At 48.7% G+C, this 11,420-nt stretch overlaps 1 protein-coding gene across 1 annotated transcript; it reads right to left on the reverse strand.

Annotated features, from left to right (window-relative positions):
- Nucleotides 1-1,597: 1,597 nt before the first annotated feature.
- On the reverse strand, nucleotides 1,598-5,536 carry LOC142803289 (uncharacterized). The gene is made up of 2 exons (XM_075888416.1): nucleotides 4,919-5,536; nucleotides 1,598-2,121 (listed from the first exon to the last, which is right to left on the reverse strand). The coding sequence occupies exons 1-2, from the start codon at nucleotides 5,484-5,486 to the stop codon at nucleotides 1,802-1,804; spliced, it is 888 nt and encodes a 295-aa protein (XP_075744531.1). The 5' UTR covers nucleotides 5,487-5,536; the 3' UTR covers nucleotides 1,598-1,801.
- Between the last annotated feature and the right edge of the window lie 5,884 nt (nucleotides 5,537-11,420).

Here is an 11,420-nt window from a genome sequence, read left to right on the forward strand (position 1 = left end):
CCACCGTTTGATTGAGAGACGCCATAGTGGAGGGCTACGGAAATTTCGACCACCTCGTGTTCTTTAATATGCACCCAAATCTGAGCACACGCCCGACAGCATTTTCACCTTCGTCGAAAATCGCTAGCAGCTCCGCTGTTCTATTATTATAGTTACTGTATATGCTACTTGTAGGTAGCCGCGTCGCGCGTAGGCTCGGCTGGCAACAACAACCATGTAGCAAATACCGCTCCATTTTACAGGCGACATGCCTTGCATGTAGCCGACGGGCGACGAGCGTTACTGGCCATATAGTGCTAATCCAGTTCGCTGTTTTGGTGGCGTCGGGAAATAGAAAATTTGGCCTGAGAATGAACTCCTCCGCACTACACGGTTACTAGCGGCGTTTAGAAAACAACGTGCAACTCTGCTCTTTGAGGGCACCGCATACAGTATCTGCGCTTTTGTACGCTGCTGCCATCAACGATTCCGTTAACCGGGCATTCGCAACCGTTCAGAACTCATGCCCAATTTAAAGTCTTCTACTGCCGGGCCGTACTGCGTAGTGGACAGACGCTTCCCATGGCGGTCCCTGCTGAAAAAAAAAAAGATTGACAAGACCGACGTCATCTTGAAGACGGACCGCGTACACAAGTGCCCGAACTACGCATATTTTCGATTTTGAAAAAGCAGTAAGGTTGCCTCTATTGCTCCAGATTCACCAAACAGTATTGACGGTTGGCGAGTTCTATGCTCCTACACTAGCCAGAAAGACGCCAAAACATGACAGAAAAAGTTAGAAACTGCCTAAGTGGACGTTCTGCTAACAGATCGACAACTTTCTCATTGTAATTTATTGCATAGCTTCATTGTTTCAAAAGATGCTTACTCTTACCTAATGAGCAATTAAGGAGACAAAAAAAAAACTGTAACTTGCTCCATGTAATAGCCCCCATCATGCATATGGTCGTGTCTTCATAGAGTGCGTCCGCTTATTTACAAACTCTGGCCATTATGCTATCTGCGGCATCCTGTACATGCGGTAAAGATCATACCATAAAGAGAGCACGTAAACGTGTTGCGGTCCCTCGGTTGGAATTTATGATTAGGTGCGGGTGAAATAATTGATGGCAATATTGTGACAGCAGAGTTCATGTGACTTTGGAAGGCCAATGAGCTGACGCCACCACTTGTACCCACAGTATTTACTTACATATTAACTTATTTATTAAGCAGGAGTGGGAAATATATAGCATTAATAACACTGTTAACGCCATCTTTCCCTCAATAAACTTGAGCTGAACGTTTGCGCATGCCCCGCCATCTATTGTCAGTGTGTTTATACTTGCGCAGAAATAAAAAAACACCTTTGGACATAAAACTATAATGTATAACGAAGACACGCAAACACGAGAGCCCAATAGGCAGCTACATTAACAATCCCTTCGTTTCGCCGAGAAACGTAAGCCACTTATTAGGTGCTATACGTTTCTACACGTTACAGGATTGCATGAGCGACCAACGACCCAATTTAGTCGAACACTGGCCACAACGAGCGTCAATGCCGCAATCACGGGCCAAACGCTACGACAGCAACTGTTAAATGAAGCACTTCAAGCAATGAACGACAAGCGCCATCCTGTGCGCCGTTTATTTAAAAAAATATATTACGAGTCGAGGTAGCAAAAAAGCGCCCTTCGAAGAAAGCCGTCTTCGTCGACGTAACTTCGTCAACATCACAAGGCGCGTATCAGTCCTCGTGCACGCCACATAACGAAGAAATGGAGGGACCACAAAGACGGCCTTCATTGACGCAGTCCAATCACTCCAGCAGGATGTCGTTCGTGAAGACGCCGAACGTGAAGAGGGGTGGCATCTCCGGCTTGGCCTCTCGGGGGGGCCAGGTGCTCGCGTTCGGGCTGGAACCGTCCAACGGTACGCCCGCCGAAGGCGCGCTCAGCATGTCTTTCGGTAGCCCCAGCTCCCGCACCAGGGGGGAACTGAGATGTGCCTGGTCGCTAGCAGGTTGTGTTCTGGGCGGCTCCCTCACGAGCACTTGATGGCCGACGTTCGCTGGCCTGTCATCCCGACGAAGGGCAGAGAGGCGCTGCCCCAGAACGTACCAGCTGTTGGCGCTGTGCTCTGCGACGGGAAAAATGAGCAGCGTTCGAGGCTGGCCCTGCTGGCGATCCATGTTTAACAGAACAGCACAGGAGCGGGCTGTTCTTGTTCATGTGTGGCGCTTATTAACTGTGGCGCACACCCACTGTGAGGTATTGGCCTAGAACTGAGCGGTTTTATAAAAATTATATGAGGCTTTAGGATAAGGCAGCTTATAGGATAGAAATATTACAGATTACACAGCAAATTAGGGCGCTCGATTTATGAAATATACTATCTCGTAAGCGCTCCATCCTGTGTCTCTTCATATTTTTCATACTTATTTGTGCTTGTTTCCTCATGAACGTATACTAGATGCCCCTCCACCCCCCCCCCCCCCTCCCCAAACTGGCAGTCACCCTATATATATATAAAAACGAATCAAAGCTTTCCGTTTTTATATTTGAGGCAAAAGGTAATAAAGCTAAGCAATACCTTATGTTTCATACGTATGCATTTGTGTACACACATGAGGATAATAATATTGATTAGTTAGTGAACCGATTGGATTTAGTAACTCAGTCTATGACGGCCACGCATACCTTCGCATTACAGAAACCAAAAATAAAGGCTCCAAAAAAACAAAATGACAGGCACAGATAAATCCATCCCTACACCACATAAAGGTGTTTCTGAAAGGGTTTGTCGCGCTGTTGTGCACCCCCTGCAGGTAGAGAGTAAAAAAAAAAAGGACTCTTGTTCCAAGCTCACCACAGAATGCGCACAGCGGCGAAGGTGCCTAAGCAGACCCGTGTTTGTAGAAATTTAGATTCGGTACACGGCAGCGCAGCCTCGTGATGGATACTCCTGTTGTTTAAAGGTTTGACAAAATGCCCCCCCCCCCCCCCCCAGGGTCAAAGTATAAGTGCCGATGCTCGGTGGAGTTTGTCAGTGCTGTGTTTCCAAACGCATCCGTAATGGCACGCCTGCGAAGTCAAGCCGCCGTCACATAGGCGGGTGATGCTGTTGTTGTTGTTGATGATGTTATTAGTGAGACACTTGACGAAATCCACTGCGGCACATATGCCAAGAATCGGACGGTGCCTTGATTTGAGAAGTTAATTCACCTGCTGAAGGAAATAGTTTAAAATGTATTTGTAAATGTTTAATTTAGTTCCTCTTTAAAAGTTTTTTTTTTTCCGAAATATTACTTGGTTATATCATCACAGTGTGGGAAACGAGCATGATGAATACAGCGCCTGTCTTTGTTTCCTTCTTTGTCTGATGTCCACTCCAGGTCCTTGTCGATCGGGAATCGCGGATAATCTCGACCCCTATGCAAGAGAATACGCGTGTTTTTTTTTTTTTTTGGAGACAATTGAAACAGGTGCTACTTCCCAAAAACTGTGAAGAAGCTATAGATTCAGTGCCTTCAGCGCCACCGAGAAGCGAGGAAGAGGCTGAAAGAAACATTAGGAGGAGGCTTCATTTTTGTCCTCAAGAGTACAGTGCGATAGCGTATATCGGTTCCCATCCACAGCACCTTCTCAGAAATTGGGGGACCTTTAAGCTTTGCCTTTAGGAGTTGAACGCGATAGCGACATTGTGTTCCTAGTACGCACTTCAACCACTTAGCACGGTGCGACACGGAGAACTTAGTTTAAAGATCTGGAAGAAGTTGAGAGGGCGACATCGCGGGCTTTCCTTTCTGTAGGCACAATTAAGACCTAGCCAAACCACCGCATCGCAGGCTCTCTGGACAGCCAAAGTTGATGCTGTGTTGTGATGCTGTGTTGTGTATCAGCTGTATTGTGTAGGGAGACTCCCTGCGACTCTATTCAGTTTCCCCAGAAAACGCGACGTTGTGCATAAGTGACGAGGTGCGCACAGCTACAGCAGGCGATGCGCGTTCTTTTTTCCGATCGCGTTCGTTCGTGTCTTAGAAGTATGGGGGGTCTCTACACAACACAGCTGATCATGCCGTGTCGACCACGCGCGACGATGGGGACGCTACGGTGCTCCCGCTCGCTGTGCCAGCACAATACATATCATCCGGACTCGTGTATTGATGAAGATTAAAAATGAGCTAAGGGTGGATGCGCGAATATGGCTTCGCTCCAGCAGCGCAGATACAGCAGCCTGCCTGGCGTATTCCGTGCTTCGGTTATACGAGTTCAATTTGTTGAAACGCGACGCACTGATTCAGTTCCCCTTGAGAGCGCGCACTCCAACGCGTCGTTGCGCGTTGATTCCGTCATTCCGAGACACGATCGAGTCCGACCTCTTAATTTCACAGCTGCGCACACGCCCTGACTTCTGCAACGCGTAATTCCGTTCATTAAAACGACCAGAGCCCTCACGGCAAAGGCACAGCTACGGGCGAATTTAACTGCCAAATCTGGCGGCAGTCTGGCAACACTGACCCTTCAATCTGGCGGCAGATTTGTGCAATGCCATGGAGGAAGAAATAAACTTGCAACGCCAAACAGAACCTTGTCTCACAAACTACACGCTCCAACCCCCCCACCCCTGACCACCAGCGTAATGATACTCCTTTGGCTCTATTGGTTTTTCTTTCATACGCGCTTACTCGTTTTCGAAAACGCCATTTACAGCGTGCCAGGCACTGAATTTTTCACAGCGTTTGGTAGCAGCGACACATGCAGTATCGTGAAAAAATCCTCTACTTCTGCGGTGCAACATGTACGACCTGTCACTGTCACGTACGCACTGCTGGTAAAGCGCGCCCGCAATACACTCGCGACACATGCGCACGCGCCCGCGAAAAGGCGCACGTTTTAAGCAATCCAGACTGCTTCAAAACATCGCGTCAACTCACCTTTCGTGTCCGTAGCATCTGTGAAGCGGCGTCCGGACGTTGAGTGAGCTTGCGTCGGAATCGACGGAGCAGGCGAGTTCAAAAGCGTGGCATCGCGTGCGCGTGCTTTCTCTTCATCAAACCCGACGGACGTTCTATCCGATGCAGCCGTGCGCGGCCTTCCGCGACCTCCGCCGCGACCGCTATCACGGGGTCGGCCAAGACGTGATGTCGATCTGTACGTGGACTTGGGCCCGGTCGTAACGTCTAGCGCTCCTCCATCCAGCATGAGGTATGAGGCGGTACGCAAACAGGCATCGCCTTCACAGAAGCAGTTACGACGCGGAGCACACCTCTTTCTGCCTGTGGCGCCGACGGGGCGAGGGTGGACGCCCTGACAACAGTCCTTGTCGCCAAGCGAGGAAGGCTCTTTGAGCGACATGCTCTCCACAGAAGCACCCACGCCGTCATCGACATTGGCGCCGATGGCAGGAGGGTGAGCCGATGCGGACGCGAGCCCGCGCCTGCGACGGCCGGCTCTGAGTTCGCCAACATACACCACGCGCGCAGCGTCGTTTCGCGAAGTCATATCGCGCTTCAGACGGCACTTGGGACGCTACTTACTCCGCGGCACGGAGATATCCGCACGCTCTCAGAAAGACGCTACCTTCGCGCGGAGTCCGGCGGACTGCGAGAAATGGCTGCTCCACTGACGCGGCTAACCCTAGTCAGATTACATCACGATGACGGCTGCGACGACGGAGTCTGCGCCCTCTCTAACGTCTTCCTCACAGTAGCGGAATGCTGAAAAAAACAACAACTAAAAACGCCGCCGAAAGGCACTTTTTGTTTTTTAGTCAGCTACGATTGGGTAGTACTCGAAAGCGCGATTGGTGACTGTTGTCGGTTCGTCTGATGCGTCCAATCGCGCCTCACTCCTTCATTTGCGGTTTAATAGTGGCCCGAGTCGGTGAAAGTGGTGAGAGAGTAACCAGAGCGACGCGCGAATCTTTTGAGGTCGACCACCTCCAGAGGCGCTGCTGCGGGTGATAGTGGGATGGTGAAGCCTGGGGAGGCGGCGGGAGACTGCTACGCGCTTGATATTCGAGCTGCACTTTCTAAATAATGTAAAACCGCTGCTGCTTTCAAGTACGACTTCTCTTCAAAGTAAACTGCAACGGCTTGCTGTACACAACGCGTTTGTGCGTTGACTATGGAAAATTCGTATAATTTGTTTCGGGCTTGCGATTTTTTTTCGCCGCAGTAGTCGGCATTTATTGACTTGTCACGCTTCTGCGTGCAACCATTTTTTTTTCGTTAGTAGTCTAACAACTGATTTGTCGCATGACCAAGAGATGACGTACTTCAAGTGAGAATAAACACTCTCGGCGCACTTCCTAACTTCAGGAAGCCCACCACTTCAGAACAGCAAGGTCGCGGCGCGGCAGTTCTCAGCGAAAACTCCGATCACTCTTTGTTTGGTGCATCGCGGTGTAAAGTGGCGGAGGTCCAACTCCGCTGAAACGACTCATTACATGGCATAGCTCTCATTCTCACGAGCGCTGTTCTTTAAAAAAGAAAGCCTTATATCCCCCAAGAAACGCTTGAATTGATCCCTGATTTTGGCGAAGTCATGGTTGCGTGGCGTCGCGTCAACACTAGTGGTGCAAAAATTGTCATTGATGATGCTGCCTAATACGAATTGTGAGCGCTGCTGTTTAAGGCAGAACCCCAGGTACGCTTCCTGTAACGCTGCAGGCATTCCTCCGTAATGAACAAGACGCTCAGAGACATTTGTAGTCTTCACAAGCCATATTGATAGATATTTTGCCATATCACAGCACTCTATGAGATCGATGCGCTCTATCTCTTAGGACGAGTCGTGCATATCGCAGCGTTGTATACGCGAGCGTCTGCTTGTGTTCGTCCAGCCGTGCTGCGCTGTGTTGAATGGTTTTAACCAGCATCAGTTTCATGCACGGAGAATGGTCCACGAAAGCGCCACTCTCCGAGCTCACGCCGCCGTGGATTTACGTACTTGCTGGTGGTGCGACACGTGTTGTGGGTGCAGCAGCATGCACTTGTGTACGTGCCCCATGTTCACCTGGTCGGGCTAGGTCCCTGGTGCGGGATGGCTTTGTCCAGCATCAGCTCCACTTGCGGAGAGTGAAGCTCATTAACAGCTCATAAAGAAGCGTCACCTGTGTATTCGTACCTGCTTGGAGTGGCCGGGTGCCGGCACGTATAGTGATAGGGGTGCGTACGGGGGGGCGCTATGCCAGCCCCTACAATAACGTTATATGGATTATATAGAGGGGGACGCTGCGAATAACGTGTCCGTTCATGCTTCCGTCTGTCCACCCGTCCGTTCGCTTTTCCGTGCGTGCTTCTGTCCGTCCATCCGTCCGTTCATCCGTCCGTCCGTCCGTCTGTCTGATCTTCCGTATTTCCGTCTGTCCGTGAGCCATTCGATTATTCGCTCGGGCTGCCAGCCAGCAGCCAGCAGACAGCCTGAAACATTGTTTTTTCTCGGGCAGTTCTCAGGCAGTCCCGAAGCTCCGCTCACTCGCTATCCTGCCCGAACGATTGCGTGCTGGTAGCATGCTGGCAGGGAGCAGACGACGCACATTTGCGTGTTTTGGGGGTGAAGCCCCCTATGCTGTGGGTCGTGCGTCCGCAATGTATGAAGTACTACTACTACTACTACTACTACTACTACTAGTAGTAGTAGTAGTAGTAGTAGTAGTAGTAGTAGTAGTAGCAGCAGTAGCAGTAGTAGTAGTAGTAGTAGGTAGCCACCTCCACGGCCAGACTAGAAGAGCGGCACGCACGCACCCTTTTCTATTCAGGAGTAAACTCGCACACGTTAATCATAAATAAAAAAATAGTTGTTTCTGACGAAATAACTTACACAGACAAGTATTGGTGAATTAATATTCAATGAAATTCGCCCTGAATGTAATACTTACTAAAAAAAAACTAGTATCAGAAGGACGCACTTCGAGCAGTATCTGAACAGAAAGAGTTGCCATGTTCAACTTACTGGGCGTGACCGGCCTGGTTTTAGCAAGGTTTAACAAAAGTTGTGCTACAGTGCCATGAACTAGAGGCGGTGAAATGTGGGATGTAGACACGAAGCGCAGGCCACATGAAAGTGCACGAGTGCCACCTCTCGTTTAGTGTTTGGGAATTTCCGCTGGATGGCGGTACTTCTATATGCTGAATATATTATGAAAAGATGCGAGATAACGGTACTTGGAGTGTTCTCTAGATGGACGGAAGGATGGATGGATGGCCAGAAAGATGCAAGGACGGACGCATGCACGGATAAACGGATGGATGGACGCATGGATGGACGGACGCAGAGACGGGTACGAATGGACGCACATACGAATGGATGCATGAACAGACGTGCGAATGGGCGCACCGATGGCCGCACAGATGAATGCACGGACAGACGGAAGCAAGAACAAACGGATGGATGCTTCGCCCATCATCATGCACTCCGTGAATATGCTGTGACTTTTTTTAAATGCGAAGCATTTCTTAGCGAACTTCGGCGACTTTGAGCGTATCTATCTATCTATCTATCTATCTATCTATCTATCTATCTATCTATCTATCTATCTATCTATCTATCTATCTATCTATCTATCTATCTATCTATCTATCTATCTATCTATCCGCCTACGACTTTAAAAGCTCTACTAGCATTTCGATAATGGTACCAATACCAAACTTAGTATGGCATAACATGACTGTATGAAGAACATATTTGACTGGTCATAACATGAAAATCATGACATGTATGTCATTATTTACATTTCATGCTCCTGAAGCTCTTGCGGTGATTTAGTTCACATGGCATTTTGCAAAACTAGTATGCTATGGCATTTTTGCCTGGCTAACACAAGCAACAGACCCTAACATAAAAATTATGACATGCGCGTCATGTAACAACATGACTACATGCTACGCTCATGATGCGCTCGTGGCCGTTTCGCTAGCGTCACATGTACCAAATTTAGTATTACAGTACGTAAATGGATGGCGAAGGTATGTGACTGGTGCAAACATGATAATCATGAGATGCGTGTCATGTAACAACATCACCACATGCCACGCTTGTGATGCGCTGGCGGCCGTTTCACTAGCTTTAGTTATACCAAATTTGGTATTACGGGACGTGAATGGATGACGAAGGTATCATACTGGTGCAAACATGATAAACATGAGATGCCCGTCATGTAACAACATGACTACATTCTACGCTCATGACGCGCTCGCGGCCGTTTCGCTAGCTTCAGGTGTGCCAAATTTGGTTTTACGTCACGCCAATGGACGACGAAGTTATGTGACTGGTGCAAATCTGATAATCATGAGATGCGTGTCCTGTGAGAACATGACTGCATGCCACAGTCAAGGCGCCAATACATTTCGAGGTGACGTGGTGCGCGTGCTCGCCGGCGTTCATATTGTCGCGTCACGCCGGCGTTGCCACGCCAGGCGCTATTCCTGCCTTATACTCGCAGGCATGCGCAGCGCTGCGTTGCTTTGACGCATGCGCGTTTCAGCGCGTCTGGCGTACCTCCGTCAGGGAAAGAGGGAGACGCAGTGTTGTCTGGGTAACGCATCGGTGATGTCGCATTTCGCGCCGGCTGCCGTAAGGGCCGTGCCGACGGACGCTGGTCACGCCTTGCGTCAGACTAAAGAGTGCTCGCGTTTTGCTAACGTGGCGTCGCTGTGCCCAGCGTGCGCGCGCGTCAACGCTACATAGGAGTATATTGGGCCCTTTATGATGCGCTCGCGGCAGTATTGCTAGCTCCACATATACCAAATTTCGTGTTACGTGACGTCAATGGCTGACGAAATATATGACTGGTGCAAAGATGATAATTTTGACACGCGCGTCATGTAAGAACTAGACAACGTACTACGCTCACGGCGTGCTCGTGGCCGTTTCGCTACCTCCACATATACTAAATTTGGTATCACATGACTGAATAGATGGCGAAGGTAAACGACACATCCAAACACGATAATCATGACACGGAAGTCAGGTACGGCATCATTTACCTCCGCCTCGTAACGTTGTGCTGCCCCCAGATGTTCGAAATTTCCGGTGCCCTCATCTACGGCGTCTCTCATAATCGTATGGTGGTTTTGGAACGTTAAACCCCACATATCAATCAAAGTTGTGCTTATTTTAAAGTGACATATAAACATTTCTCATTCGTGCTTCACATACCATCGATTCCCACTGTACGTCGGATCTGCCGTTTTTTTTTTTTATTCTTTCACCTCCTCTGCTCGTGAGCGCCGCCTCTTCCGAGAAGCTCGGTGCTTGGTTGAACGACCTTTTAAAGACGATAGTCTTTCTTGTGGACCTTCGACGGAAAGATTTGGGCCCTAACGATACCTCAAATGGCATCAAACGGCTAACCGCATTCGCAGCGCCCACTAAAATTGCTCAAGGTTTAGCGCTCATATTTGTGCGATTGTCAATTAAAAAGCAATTATTGCGCATATCTGAGCTGCCATAACAACACTTCGAAGTTTTGTATGTCTGCCTTCATACTTGTAGAGGCACACACAAATAACTCTAAGGAATGTAGCGTTCATCGCGCTGCGCTGACAGTGCAGCGGGATGCTCAAAAATGTGTTTCCATCGCTTTGCTACGAAGTCACGGTGGTGGCACCAACCGGTCATTTTGCGTTCTACACTTTATCACCTCCGAGACTGGCGCGCATCTTTCTACGCGGGCTGCACGCCTTCGTTTTCGAAGATAACTGCCAGGTGGCACTTGTGTCTGACGTGCCTCGATGCCCTCGTTCGCCTCCTCTACACGCTCGAGGCGCTCTAGCAGCGCCTCCAGAATACCATTCACCGATTTTCTTACGCAGAACATCAAATAAACGTTTTGTTCACTCTCTGCGGACGCAAGACTATCGTCTTTCGACAACATTTGCGGTGTAACATGCAGATTTAGAACAATTGTTTTTGATTTGCTGCCTTCACATTTGTAACACGTGCATTTAAGTTGTACCTTTACGACGCTTAGGATGGTGTCTCCTGAAGCCACGAAATATTAAATGCGAAGAATTTCTTAGCAAGCTTCGGCGACCTTGAGCGTATCTATCTATCTATCTATCTATCTATCTATCTATCTATCTATCTATCTATCTATCTATCTATCTATCTATCTATCTATATAGCCGCCTACGACTTTTAGCTCTCATGGCCGTTTCGATAATGGTATCGACACCAAACTTTGTACGACATTACATGACTGTATCAAGAACATATTTTACTAGTGATAACATGAAAATCATGACATGTACGTCATGAATATCATGACTTACATTTCATGTTCCCGCAGCTCTTGCGGTGGTTTCGTTCACATGACATGTTGCAAAACTGGTATGGTATGACATGATTGCATGCCGAACACAATCAACTGACCATAACATGAAAATCATGACACGCGTGTCATGTAACAACATGACTACATGCCATGCTCAT

The sequence above is a fragment of the Rhipicephalus microplus genome, chromosome 3 (assembly GCF_043290135.1).
Source record: "Rhipicephalus microplus isolate Deutch F79 chromosome 3, USDA_Rmic, whole genome shotgun sequence".
NCBI lineage: Eukaryota > Metazoa > Arthropoda > Arachnida > Ixodida > Ixodidae > Rhipicephalus > Rhipicephalus microplus.